The sequence below is a fragment of the Rhamphochromis longiceps genome, linkage group LG9 (assembly GCF_057381845.1).
Source record: "Rhamphochromis longiceps isolate RC_006_pf linkage group LG9, R_longiceps_female_GT1.1, whole genome shotgun sequence".
NCBI lineage: Eukaryota > Metazoa > Chordata > Actinopteri > Cichliformes > Cichlidae > Rhamphochromis > Rhamphochromis longiceps.
Genome location: NC_140565.1, coordinates 6,123,554 through 6,138,708, shown reverse-complemented (window position 1 = coordinate 6,138,708; position 15,155 = coordinate 6,123,554). Strand labels below are relative to the sequence as shown.

Here is a 15,155-nt window from a genome sequence, read left to right as displayed (position 1 = left end):
TTTAGTGTTATTCTAAATGCATGTCAGGCAGGAAAGGACCCAATCGCGGACTCAAACTCAAAGGAACAGCTTTATTGCTGAATAGCAAAACGATACAAAACTATACTGTTAAATGATAAACTGAACACACAGAGAGACACACAGGGAAACATAGCTGACACAAATAAACTAGACACACCGAACACGGGCACATGACTTTCACATTAAAACAGGAAGTGGGAGTGGAGGAGTGGCAGACTAGAGGGAGCGAGGGAACATGAGGGAGAGAGAGAAAGAGGGCAGACGTGATGGGCTGGGGAAACAGATAAACATGACGGAGTGAAACGAGGCACACGTACACGCATAAGCACAAACACAGAGAGGGAGACAGAGGGCAAAGACATGGGGGAAATCCAATAAACAAATCTAAATCGAACCACCAGTAGAATAACTCTAGACTAACACAGAGGACCAAAACACAAATAATAATACAAAATGACAAAAACACAGAAAAAGGTAAACCGCTGGGTCACCAACCCAGGACTGTGACAATTCGACCCTTAAATCATTTTGTTCTCAACAAATTACCCTTTGTAGAAGAGAAGGAGGAGAATTCAAGGAAATCTTTGTATAAAAGGAAAGTAAAACAAGATTTTTGATGAATATATATTTCTTTCTTTTTCAGTAAAGGCCTCATGTTTTCAGTAACACAATGCCACAAAAATCAAAATGAGGATGTCTTCTTCCAGAAGAAGAATAATAATTTGTTATGAACTTTAATTTCAAAGGATGCTTTGTATGATTTGTCACTCCATGCATTGTTATGGATGTGTTGATTATCCAGCTACTATAACAATGCTGTTTTGTTTTGGTATTTTTACTTTACAGCTTTAAAAGAGGCTTGTTACTTTAAAATACTTTTTTTTATCCTGCTCATTCTGATTTGTAGAATGATGCAAACTACATTTAAGTTACAAAGCAATTAGGTTTGTAAAGGTTTGGATTGTTTTGTACATGCTGGTACAAGGTACAAGTATAAATTTGTCTACATGTTGCATTTTGTATGTGCAGGTACTGTGGTCGCTCAGTGCCTCCATCCATCACGAGTACTGACAACCAGCTGACCCTGCTATTTGTGTCTGACTCAAGTTTAAACACAGAAGGATTCTCTGCTAGCTATATCTCCATCAATGCCACCACAGGTACATGGTTATCTTTCCCAAAACAGAGCATAGAATTTTTAACACAGCTTTTCCAGACATCCTAGTTTTTATTGACATATTAAAAGTTTTGCAAACAAATGAAAAAAATTTTTTTCCCCACAATCAAAAACTACCAGGTTCAAAATTATTAGCTTCCTAATGCAAATTGTACCCTTTTTTGTTGGATAAGTGCCTAAAGTCTTTTGACACACATCTCTTGAGCAATCCCAGTCCATTTTTGTTTTTTTCACAAGGCCTCCAGTTTTATAGGCTTCTGCCATTGACCTGGGTCTTCAGTTCATCCCACAGATGTTTTTTTTTTTTTATTCACTTTGGTCTTCTGGAGGTGGTACGTTATGAATACCAATGTATGTTCTGGACCATTGTCATGTATCAAGATAAAGTGATGATGCAGGCTCAGTTTGGACATATCCTTGTTTCTTCTCGATTCCTTCCACCTTGAAGAGATTCCTAGATACACTGATAATACTCCTATCATTGTGTTTTACTGTGGGACGGGGGGTCTTTGGGAAGCACGCCTTTCCCTTCTTCCTTCAAAGAGCTAGTTGTTTGTCATCTAATCTAAGAACACACTTCTAGCATCTTTCTCCAGGTTTCCTGAGCATACTTCAGTCTGGCTTCAAGGTGTCTCTAAAACTGGACTTTTTCTTCATCTGCAACCCTGCAGTCCATTCCTGTGAAGAGTTCTACTCATTTCTTTATTTGAGACTACAATTCCTGACTTGGCCAAACCATTCATTGGTGTTCTGGAGTCTTTGAAATTGATTGCTGTCTATCTCTGCCAAGCTTGTTCTTTAGTTTACAGATGATACTTCCCCCTCCAGTTCTTGACACTTGAAATGCTGTGATAACTTTGTACATCTACTTCCTGCTTTGTGAGGGTTTGTGAAATAACTTCTGTAAGTGTAAAGTCTAAACTGATTTCTTGTGTTTTTTGGCAAAATATGTTTTGAAGTGACAGTTCAGCCCCTCCTCGTGATTTTACAAGCTTTAAGCATTAAAGAGTTGTACCACATCATTGCCCAGAAGTGCTTTATGCTATGGCTCAATAAAAGTCAGTTTTTCAGTGGACTTTGAATCTGGACCCTGGTAATTTATTTTCTAAAATAATTCTGTTATTGTGTGCAGACAGAAAGAATTTATGAAAATGATGTGCTGCATTAAAGAAGAACAGGGAAAAATTTGACAAGAACTTCAAAAACTTGACATAAATTTCATCGGGGGACTAATAACTTTTTTCTCATCTGTATATGGACATGGTGTTTTCAGTCACAGTGTATAAAATCAGACACCCAGTCATGCAGTCTGCCTGCACAAACATCGTTATAGAGAAAACATGTAATTAACTATATCAGTTTTAGAATTTAATCAAGAAAACGACATTTTAGGGATTTTTCCATGCTTCGCTGCTTTTTCTCATGCAAAAAATAATATTATATTCGGATTGTAATTTTTAAAAAATATTATTCCCCCCTTTTCTGTCTCAACAGACTGTGGCCAGACTTTCACCACCCCTACTGGGTCTTTCAGTTCACCCAACTACCCACAATATTACCCCAACAGTAGAGACTGTATCTTCAAGATAATTGTGGATGTTAATATGCAGATTATGCTGAACTTCACTGATTTTGAGTTGGAGGGGCTCCACCCTTCTTGCAGCTTTGATTTTGTGGAGATCAGGTGAGGAAAAAAATTTCTGCCTACTTGGAAGAAAACTGCTGTACAGTTTTATCTGTAATACTTTTTACTCAGACCACTGACATGTTGAACTTCCACTGTCTCAACTAGGGACGGGGGCTTTGAGACATCTCCCTTGATTGGTAAGTTCTGTGCCAATCAGCGGCCTCCAGTTCTGATGTCACACAGCAACCGTTTGTGGGTTCGATTCAAATCTGACACCTCAGTCACTCGTCCCGGTTTCATGGCTCACTGGGACGGAACACAAACTGGTGAGGTTCAATTATATGTGATACCAGTTTTTACTATTTCAGCTTTTCTTTATCAAGTTTAATTTTAAGTAAGTCTTTGACATTATGGGCTATAATTATTTTTTCATAATATACTATAATACTAATAGAATTAAAATGATAATACCACCAAATTCATGCATTTTGCCAGGACATCTGCACTTTTGCGACAAACATCTGTAAGTTACCTATTATTTCAGTGACACGTGTCAAAGGTTAGCAGCCATCTGGAAGTAGAGAAATGGCCAAGGCCAAGTTTCTAAGTGAATTTAAAAATTATAATTACAACTACTGGGTGAGAGCATTTCTAGAATTGCGGGTATTACTGGTCCTATTATTAGGGGTGCAACGATACTCGTATCGATATTGAACCGTTCGATACAGTGCTTTCGGTTCGGTACACATATGTATCGAACAATACAAAATTTGTAATTTATTTTATCAACTTTCCTTCTGACGATGCTGTCTGTGTGGAGCGCTCAGTGAATCTGCGTTCGACTACTCCGCCTAGGCTGCACTGTCGAGCGCAGATCCACTGAGCGCTCAACACAGACAGCATCGTCAGAAGGAAGAGCGCAGGGCAAGCTAGCGAGACAGAAGTTAAGCTCTCCTTGCAACATGGCAAATTGAACCTCCCCCACCCTCATTCAGGGGTCCGTTTTTTCGTACCTCGCTTACTACATCCAAGATCAAATGACACATCCAAGATCAAATCATCGCGCCAACTTTGAGCTCGCTATTCCGGTTCTCCGAACACACCTGTTGTTGACGATTAGTATAGCTGGATGAAGTAATGTGAGATCACTGGGTGGCTTAACAGGGGCGACGCATCGATAGTAGAAACATTGATCGGCAACCCTTTGATTGGTCGGCAAAAATGTCGAAGGAGCGTGCTCAGTATTTTTCGGCAGCAGAGCAAGAACTCTTGATTGAGGGATTTCAGGAGTTTCAGAGTTTAATTAAAACGCAAGGGAACACTGCAAAGGCTGCAAAAGCAAGGAGAGAGGGCTGGCAGAAAGTTGCTGACAAATCAAACTCGTAAGTAATTTAATAATAATAATAATAATGGATTGGATTTATATAGCGCTTTTCAAGGCACCCAAAGCGCTTTACAATGCCACTATTCATTCACTCTCACATTCACACACTGGTGGAAGCAGCTACGGTTGTAGCCACAGCTGCCCTGGGGCAGACTGACAGAAGCCAGGCTGCCATATCGTGCCATCGGCCCCTCTGGCCAACACCAGTAGGCGGTAGGGTAAATTTATTATATTATATTACATCATATCCTCTTTCACATTAGAGCCACAACAGGACCCACTAGAACATGGGAACAAGTAAAAGTGAAATATAAGAATATTCTACAGAATGGTAATATTTATCACTTATATTGCTTTTAGTCTCTTGAAAAGAGACCCTGAAATAATCTGTTTGTTTGTTCATAACAGCAACCAAGAAAAGGGCAGAGAAAAAAAAGACAGGTGGTGGTCCTGCACCCCCTCGTCAACAAGTTGGTTAATAAGTAAATAATACCCTCACGGGAAAATCGATATCTCTCTATGAGCACACTGTCGCGCTGAGCTAAAGGATCCTGTCTATCCCGCAATATACGCTGAATTCTGAAATCTTGCACCTTCCGCAATGGGTGGCTCGCGTATACGGACAGGACATGGCTGCGACAGACTTCCCAAATCCACCTTCGCTTTTATAGCCGTGGTCTCTCATCTTGATTACATGAAGTAATTTACTATTACTACTCTGAAATATGAATTACATCTGAAATAATCAAATACATGAAATAGAATGATTAATAGTACATTTCCCCTTTTTTAGGAAATGACCTGTATGTATCTGTATGGAATCAATAACAGAATCAAGTACTGCATTATCTTTAGTTACATTGATAATATTTATTTATGGAAAAACAGTGGAAAAATATCGCTGTTGCTTTCGTATAAATGAAGCGGACATACCTGAGTTCCCGCGATCTAATCCTGTTTACATAAAGTAAGCCTGCTCTTAAGCAGGTTTACGCTTACGGATCTGTTGCTATGACAGCAAGTCCCGGATGAGCTTCGGAGAACCGAACGATCCAAGATCACGCGAAATCGTCAACAATCAAATCCAGCTAACTTACTTAGCGAGGTACGAAGAACGGACCCCTGATCTGGCGTTTGGAATTATTTTGGTCTTCATGTGACGTATGACCCTGAAGGTAAGCGCGTCATGGACTAAAGTAAAACAGTATGTTGGATGTGCCACGCAATGCTCAATTACATGGGTGGGAACTAGTGTGTTAGTGCAGTTAGCTTGTTAACGTGTTGGCTGTCTAGCCCCACGCACGGGGCGATCAGGGGTAGCTCGTTAACGGAGATTTGCCGTGTTGTGGCGTTAACGTCATTTCAACGAGATTAACGCTGACAGCACTAGTGGGAACACAACGAATATGACTGCACATTTACGCCGACATCATCCTAGTGCAAAGACAAGTGGAAGCAGACAAAAACAACAAGCATGCATGCTACAAACTTTACCCGAGTCATTTAGACAGCCGTTAGCACATGATTCTCCTTATGGGGACCTGATATGTTTAATATTTCGGCGAGCTCAGACAAGGTGGAGACGTAGGTGTCGTTTGGTCTTGCTTCCCGTGAGCTAGCCAGGGAGCACAGCCGTTTATTGACATCTGCAGAAGAACACTGCCGCTAGCTAACTGCTCAGCGCGGCAACCGCACAGCAACAACAACAACAACACACAGGGCGCCCTCTGACCCCGGAAGGACACACCGTTGCAGCGAGAGGGCGTCACCCGTCACTATGGCAACATAAACAAAACATAACTGTACAAACAGAACCCCGAACAGCCCTGACCCGCTACATAGCCCCCACCTAAGGGGTCAGTCGTCCCCACACAAAGTCCTGCAAATGTCCAGGTGCCGAACAGCCCTGACCCGCTACAATATGCTGCTGAGAATACAGCCCAGAAGAAGCGTGTAGTATAGCTTTTATTTTGGAAAGAGCCATTTCTCTGTAATAAACTCTCTTTTCCAAAGATGAGTGATTCCTCAATCAGATACAGGGCTTGCAAAATCGCTAGCCCGACGTCCCGGGGCTATCTCTGCCCTGCCTGTCGGGCTATTGTAGGAAGGAAAAATATATGTCAATGCTTTTGCATTCTTTCGGAAATGTAGCTGGGTAATTATGTCATTGGCATCGATGAGCCGCTGTCAATATGTGACATATTGAAATCGCGTTTGAATTTGCGCTTGTTTTTTTGCTTTCACTTTGCAATCGCGGGAACTGTGTATAGAAAGCGACAGCACTGATCTGTGAGTGATGATAATTTGCGCACCAATTCCTCTGACATCGTCTTATCAATCGTTAGCTTACTATGCAAACATGACAAGTGAAATCTCCCGCAGCAAGCTTAAACATATGAGAGGTTGTTATGTGTGTGTGTGTGTGTGTGTGTAAAAGCAGCAGGATATATATTTCAGTTCTGCTGAGCCAAATAAGACAGGTCAGGGTGAAGAAGTGACAGCCAAAGAAAAACTTACCACAAAACGGAAAAGTTATGACAAATCAGACTATAAGACAAAAAGAAAGTGCAGCTTTATGGTTTCATGGACAAAATAATTTCTGTGGCTGCGAAATGATGAGCTAAATAACCAGGGCTGCACATAAGTGGTCCGCAGGTGCGCATTCGCTGTCAAAAAAAAAACAAAAACGCGCACAAGATATGAAGTTGCAACGCGTGTTTGCATACATAAGATTTTCTGGAGGAGGACAGACATTTGTTTAGAACTCTTAAAGATGTCGAAGAAGCTCCTTTAAGCAATTACTTTGGTGTTCCTCCACCTCCAAAGAAATGTCAGAAGGAGTCCGAACCACAAAAGAAGCACGTATTCTCGGAAAAGTGGTTGCAGGAGGTGAGCTGGCTTCAAACAAATGATGAACGCACAGAGATGTGGTGCAGAATGTGCCGTGAAAATCCCACTCTAGCGGACAAAAACAGTGCTTTTTATATGGACGCAAACGCGCGTTGCAACTTCTTATCTGGTGCGCGTTAGAGCTGGGCGATATGAGATTTTTTCATATCACGATATGTTTTTTTCATTTCAGGCGATAACGATATCTGTCACGATATAAGCCAAATAACTATATTTGTAAGATTTAAATGTGCCGTTGCTCACAAGTAAAATGTGAAATAATCAGCAGCTTGTTTTTATTTAAATATTTATTTCCCATAATAAGTTCAACAGGGTAGATGTACTTAAGGAACATGAGACTTTTTCAGATAGATAAAGGCAAATATTGCAAACTACACAAAAGGCAGCCGCTAAAGCGTTTAAGTTTCAAAATAGAACAAACGAAACAGACTAAATTGTCAATTCCACTTAGAAACAAAATATTAATTCTAAAAATAAATCTTAGTTTGTTTTACAGAAGAACAGACAAAACTGACTAACTTTTGTCAATATCAAATAAACTGAGAACTAAAAGGAAATTCTCAATCTCTCCTTGTTGTATAGCTTAGCTTTTCAAACAGTTTTAACAGTTACTTTAGTCTGACAAAAGCCGAATGACGAATTAGCGCTTCCAGTCAGAGACTGAGGCTACGTCCACACGTACACGGGTATTTTTGAAAACGGAGATTTTTCGTTTTAAAAATAATCCCGTCCACACATAAAGGGAGAAATGAAAGAAAACGCTGCTATGAACATGCCAAAGCAGCAGGTGGCGCTAGATTCCTAACCGTGCAGAAATGTTGGCCAATCAGAAGTCTAGAAGCCTCGGTGGGAAAAAGTAAACAAAGCTGGGGCATAGAAGCAGAACAGAGTCGTATGTGTGGAGGGACAGTAACTGTGTGTATATGTAAGCATTTAAACACTGCAGAGAGTAGAATTAACAGTAACAGTATTGTAGAAATTCATTTCACCGAAACAATAACGTGGCGCACAGTGTGACGCATGCACCAGTTTACTGTATTTCCAGACTTGCTTTCGGCACAATTTACAGTGCACGCTACTCTGTTTTTTGTCAGACTTGAAATAGCCGAAATACCTTCACACTACGGAACTTCTATGGCTCTTCCGTTTGACAATCTCTCCGGCATTGGAACCATCATCTGTTTTCTCTTCGGTCACGCTCGGTTGATTTTTCTAGTCGGCACACTCATTTCCTCCATTACCCGCTGGCTGCTTCCCAAACAAACACACGTGCGGCTTGGCACTTGTGCTGTACGTAACAAGTCACGCGACGTGACGCTGCGGCTGTGATTGGTTCGGCTCTGCGCTACTTAATTTGGATTGGCTGACCTTTTTTTTTTTTTTTTTTTTTTAAGAGGACAAGAACGGCGAGGTCTATCGCGATAGCTTAATTTCTCTATCGAGTAAAAGTTATATCGCGATACATATCGTTATCGTTCTATCGCCCAGCTCTAGTGCGCGTCTTTTATTTTGACAGCGAATGCGCACATGCGGACCACTTATGTGCACCCGTGTAAATAACATAATGTTCTGCCGGGTGTGTTTGTGGTATATTGTAATAAGCAGCAGCTATTACTACCTCCCACCAGTAGGTGGTACTGTGTTATTGTATGTGTTCTGAGCTTATGGAGTAAAAGTCTGGACCTCCACCATAGCCTCGTCTCAGTCCTCTGTGCTTGGTCTAAAGTTATTGTTGACCACAACCCACGCTACACGGGCAGTTGGAGCAACACTGCATAAAGTTACAACATGGTGTCAGAAGTCGGCAAGACCGTGTGAACAGGGACCGCGACGTGAGTAAGCTAGCCGTAGATTAGCTAACAGTAGCCATTGCTAACGGCATGGAGCAATTCAAGCCACCATCACCGCTACTGCTCACAGGCAATTTATCTGAGACCTGGCGCAGATGGGAACAAAGATTCGGACTGTATATGACTGCTACGGGTGCGTTGGAGAAGGATGAAAAGGTTAAAATAGCCATTCTTCTCCACACTATCAGCGAAGAAGCGCTTGAAGTGTACAACACGCTCACAGTGACCCCGACCGGAGACGCACTGACAATGGCGGACATTTTGAAAACGTTTAAGGAATACTGTAGTCCACGAAAGAACGTTGTTTTTGAACGCCACAAGTTCTGGTCATACCCAATGTCGGCGGATATAACAGTGGACAGATATGTCACGGAACTCCATCAGAGAAGTAAAAGTTGTGAATTTGGGATCAATGAGGACGACATGATCAGGGATAAATTGGTGTTCAGCATAAGTGACGCAAGACTAAAAGAGAGATTGCTTCGTGACAACGACCTCACACTGCGCAAGACGATAGAAATATGCAGATCAGCAGAAGTGGCCAAGTCACAGATTCAGGCCATGCAGTCAATAACTGCAGCCCAAGACACGTCAGTGGACGCATTAAGAAAAATGCCAGGATACATTAAATCAGGACACAGTAAAAACAAACTGAGCAACGACAAACAAACAGTTTGTCACAAATGCGGCAACAAACACGCATTCCGACAGTGTCCAGCCTATGGGGCAACATGTCACAAGTGTGGGAAAAATAACCACTTCTCAAAAGTGTGCAGAGCTAGCGCAGAGAAGAGTAGACACTTCAAGAAAACAAAAACTATTAACAACATTGAAACTGATGGCGATTCACTATACATCGGCATGGTATCCAGCGACAAGCACAAGACTGGCAAATGGCATGAAAGTGTGACAATCGGAGACGTACCACTCACCTTCAAGCTAGACACAGGTGCGGACGCAAATGTGCTCCCCAGATCAGTTTATGACGAGTTACCAGATATGCCTCGGTTACAGCCCACAAAGACTGTACTCATAGCTTTTGGTGGAGCCCGCATACGTGCAGATGGTGTGGTGTCTCTTGAGTGTGAAGCACGGAAGCACAAGGCTGTGTTTGACTTTCTTGTATCAAGCCATGCAGATAAACCGATCCTAGGTGGACAAGCTTGTGAAGAGCTCCATCTGGTGCAACGAGTTGAGACCCTTGCCATGACATCCTCTGTACCGAAATCAGCTAAACCACCTTCTACCTCGGAAGAACTTGTGGAGATGTACGCTGATGTGTTCACAGGCTTAGGTGAGTTCCCTGGACTTCACCACATACATATTGACCCAAATGCAACACCTGTGATTCACGCATGCAGGAACGTGCCACTCTCCATAATGGATGCGCTGAAGAAGACGCTACAGGACTTACAAAACAGAGATGTCATAATGCCTGTCAATGAGCCTACAGATTGGGTCAACAGTCTTGTCGCCACACAGAAGAAGAACGGAACACTAAGGGTGTGCTTGGACCCTTGTGATCTGAACCAAGCAGTTAAACGCCAGCACTACTCCATTCCCACACACGAGGACGTTCGCAGCAAGCTAGCAGGAAAATCCATCTTCACCATATTGGATGAAAAAGATGGATACTGGCAGATCAAGCTGGACGAGCCGTCATCAAAGCTCTGTACCTTCAATACACCTTGGGGCCGATATCGCTTCCTCCGACTCCCATTCGGGATCAAATCAGCCAGCGAGGTCTTTCAACAAAAGAATTGTGAGACTTTCGGCAACATTCCTGGTGTATTTATCATTGCAGATGATATGATAATTGCAGCTACATCAGAGCACGAACACGATGAAATCCTGCAGAAGGTCATGGAGAAAGCAAGAGCAGCTAACGTGAAGTTTAACAAGGACAAAATTCAGTTCAAAGTTGACACAGTGAAATACATGGGCCATATCATCACGGCAGCAGGGCAGAAAGCAGATGTTTCAAAGATCAAAGCTATTGTCGACATGCCGACTCCAGAAGACAAACAAAGCCTTCAGCGTCTGCTGGGAATGACGAAGTTTTTGGCACAGTACATCCAAAATGAAGCATCGCTCACAGCACCTTTGAGACAGCTACTCAAGAAGGACACAGTGTGGCAGTGGCAGCCACATCACACAGTAGCGTTACAGACGCTCAAGTCGACGCTCACACAAGCTCCAGTGTTGAGATTTTATGACCACAAGAAACCACTAACACTGCAGGCCGATTCTTCAAAAGATGGGCTGGGCGCATGCCTATTACAAGACGGACAACCTGTGTGTTACGCGTCACGAGCACTCACAGACACAGAAAAAAGGTATGCACAAATAGAAAAAGAGTTGCTAGCCATTGTGTTTGCCGCTAAACGATTCCACCAGTATGTCTATGGAAGACCAGTGACAGTGCAATCTGATCATAAACCCCTGGAGGGTTTATGATCAGGCACCAGCGAGGCTACAAGGAATGCTGCTGCAACTACAGAGATATGATCTCACCGTCACATACACCCCTGGCAGAGACATGTTCATAGCCGATGCACTCTCACGTGCCACAACTACCAGTGACGACGGAAACGTGAGTGAAAACGCAAATGATGAAAGAGTTGTGTATGCTCTGGAGGCCACAGCAGCATTGAGCGAGAAAACATTGTGTGACCTGAAAAAAGCAGTGGCAGCAGACAGCGTACTACAAGCCGTGCGCGAAAGACACATCAACGGATGGCCGCCCAGAAGGAAGAGTTTAGACAAAACACTCCACAGCTACTGGCCTATGAGACACGATATCAGTTTCCACGATGACATTATTATGATCGGGGACAAGATCGTAATACCCCAAAGCTTCAGGCGTGTGATCCTGGAGAAGCTGCACCTTGCCCACCAAGGCGTGCAGCGCACAAAAGCCAAAGCAAGAAGAGTGCTGTACTGGCCTGGCATGTCACGCGACATAGAGACCATGCTTGAAAAGTGTGAACAATGCCAGCAAATGCAGCCAAAGAACCAGGCTGAACCGCTTATTCCACACCAGATTCCAGAGCTGCCATGGATGAAAATCGGAGCAGACATCTTCGAACTGAACGATCATCCATATCTTTTGTTAGTGGATTATTTATCAAAATATCCAGAAGTTCTTAACTTACCTGACAAAACGGCACACTCTGTGATTCAGAAGATGAAATCAGTCTTCGCAAGACACGGAATTCCCAAAGAGATAGTGAGCGATCATGTTCCATTCGCCAGCCACGAGATGAGATCGTTTGCAGCATCCTGGGAGATAAAGCTAACTTTCTCCAGTCCCGGCTTTCCTTCTTCGAATGGCATGGCGGAGCGAGCCATAAAGACTGTCAAACATGCACTTAAGAAAGCCGCACGGACTGGAACAGACCCACATCTAGTGCTGTTGTCTTTGAGGAACACTCCAGTCACAGGACTTAGTGTGTCACCTGCACAAATGTTGATGGGACGGGTTCTCCGCAGCACCCTGCCATGCACCAGTGCTGTGTTGAGGCAGTCAACCCCACAGAACATTCACGACAAAGTGCGCAGGTTGCAATCAAAGCGGAAACGCCACTATGATCAGCACGCAAGACCATTGCCTGTTCTGACCCCAGGCGAGACTGTGCACATGCAAACAAGGCGCGGTTGGGAGCCAGCTGTTGTAACTAATCGGCGAGAGGAACCACGCTCCTACACTGTGCAAACACCAGATGGTAAAGTGCTCAGGAGGAACAGGAGACATCTGAGGAAAATACACCCAAGTCTGTTCAAGGACACACCCATGGACCCAGATGAACTGTCCGTTCACACCCAAGAGCCAGTGGAGCCACCAGCAAATGACACCCCACAAAACTCTAGTCCTGCAAGTATGGACAACACACCCACATGTTACACACGCAGTGGCCGAGCAATAATACGCCCTGCCAGGTATAGAGACTAAGTGATTGGGAAACTTAAAGTCACTCTATCCTGTACCTGCGTTGTTCTGTACAAGCTAGATAACTGTCTTGTTGGAAAAGAGAGAAAATATGTCATGTTTCATATGTTCATTTTGACATGTCTTATCTAATCTGTCATGTGTTCATCTGTTTCAAAACACTACACTGATGTGTATTTGCATTGCTCAAGTGACAAGCAATCTGAGGTGTGCTCTACTTAATGTCTCAAGAATATAATATTGTTAATGTTCCTACGATTTAAAAGGTGCATTTATGTTACAAAATATTGGAGTTAAGAGGTAGTATCTTTATCTCGGAAAAGAGGGATGTGGTATATTGTAATAAGCAGCAGCTATTACTACCTCCCACCAGTAGGTGGTACTGTGTTATTGTATGTGTTCTGAGCTTATGGAGTAAAAGTCCGGACCTCCACCATAGCCTCGTCTCAGTCCTCTGTGCTTGGTCTAAAGTTATTGTTGACCACAACCCACGCTACACGGGCAGTTGGAGCAACACTGCATAAAGTTACAACAGTGTTGTTGGTTTTCTCTCGATTTCTGAGTCGACAAGCGCCTTTGTTACTGGGACCAGTCATTTTAAGAAAGGCCCCCATTAGAACCCATGAGAAATGCAAGAAACGCATTATTGCTCAGTCTGCAATATCTTTCCCAGAACAAACACCAATTGCAAATAACATACTAAAAATAAACCTGAAAATCAGTTTAGAACAGCGTACTATGTTGCAAAGAGTGAACTACCACTGGCAAAATTTAGCAGTCTTTGCAAACTTCAAAAAGCAAATGGCCTCGATCTTGGTTCCACTTGTCTCTTACCCGTGACTTCAGTGGAAATTTCAAATTCAGGATCTGACACAGACTGATTCATGTCCTACACAGTTCTTACAAGTTCATAGAAATTTCTGTTCAATTAGAACCAAGTATTTGAGTTGATGATTGTAATTTTTATACAATGTTGTAATTTGTGTTTCAACAATTTTTTGATTAATGTTTTGTTTCCTTTACAATATTACACTTTAATGTATAATATTGTAAAGGAAACAAAACATCAATCAAAAAAATTGCTCTCCTTTTTATTCGGGCTACTTACATTTATTTTGGGCTACCAAAAACTGAAGAGTCCCTGCCCGAAGGGCTACCAGGGATTTTGAAATTTTGAGAGCCCTGAGATATATTTATTTTTTTAATTACTTTTGTTTCAGCAACATTAAATTTAAAAACTGTACTTTTGAGTTAAAATATATATTTATAATTTTAATAAATGACAAACTAAAAAGGCATGAACATTTTTTTTGTATCGAAAAAATATCGAACGGTGACACCAAAGTATCGAACCGAACCGTGAATTTTGTGCATCGTTGCACCATATATATATATATATAAATATATATATATATATATAAATATATATATATATATATATATATATATATATATATATATATATATATATATATATATATATATATATATACAGTGGGGCAAAAAAGTATTTAGTCAGCCACCGATTGTGCAAGTTCCCCCACCTAAAATGATGACAGAGGTCAGTAATTTGCACCAGAGGTACACTTCAACTGTGAGAGACAGAATGTGAAAAAAAAATCCATGAATCCACATGGTAGGATTTTTAAAGAATTTATTCGTAAATCAGGGTGGAAAATAAGTATTTGGTCAATAACAAAAATACAACTCAATACTTTGTAACATAACCTTTGTTGGCAATAACAGAGGTCAAACGTTTACTATAGGTCTTTACCAGGTTTGCACACACAGTAGCTGGTATTTTGGCCCATTCCTCCATGCAGATCTTCTCGAGAGCAGTGATGTTTTGGGGCTGTCGCCGAGCAACACGGACTTTCAACTCCTGCCACAGATTTTCTATGGGGTTGAGGTCTGGAGACTGGCTAGGCCACTCCAGGACTTTCAAATGCTTCTTACGGAGCCACTCCTTTGTTGCCCGGGCGGTGTGTTTTGGATCATTGTCATGTTGGAAGACCCAGCCTCGTTTCATCTTCAAAGTTCTCACTGATGGAAGGAGGTTTTGGCTCAAAATCTCACGATACATGGCCCCATTCATTCTGTCCTTAACACGGATCAGTCGTCCTGTCCCCTTGGCAGAAAAACAGCCCCATAGCATGATGTTTCCACCCCCATGCTTCACAGTAGGTATGGTGTTCTTGGGATGCAACTCAGTATTCTTCTTCCTCCAAACACGACGA

General features: G+C 42.3%; 1 protein-coding gene across 1 annotated transcript in view; it reads left to right on the top strand.

The window, feature by feature from the left end:
- The window catches only part of cubn (cubilin (intrinsic factor-cobalamin receptor)), an 82,106-nt gene that overhangs the window by 21,549 nt on the left and 45,402 nt on the right, over window positions 1–15,155 (top strand). The window contains exons 20-22 of the mRNA XM_085419442.1: window positions 1,051–1,181; window positions 2,693–2,882; window positions 2,991–3,151. Coding sequence (XP_085275568.1) covers window positions 1,051–1,181; window positions 2,693–2,882; window positions 2,991–3,151 — 482 coding nt within the window. The remainder of the gene's footprint in view (window positions 1–1,050; window positions 1,182–2,692; window positions 2,883–2,990; window positions 3,152–15,155) is intronic.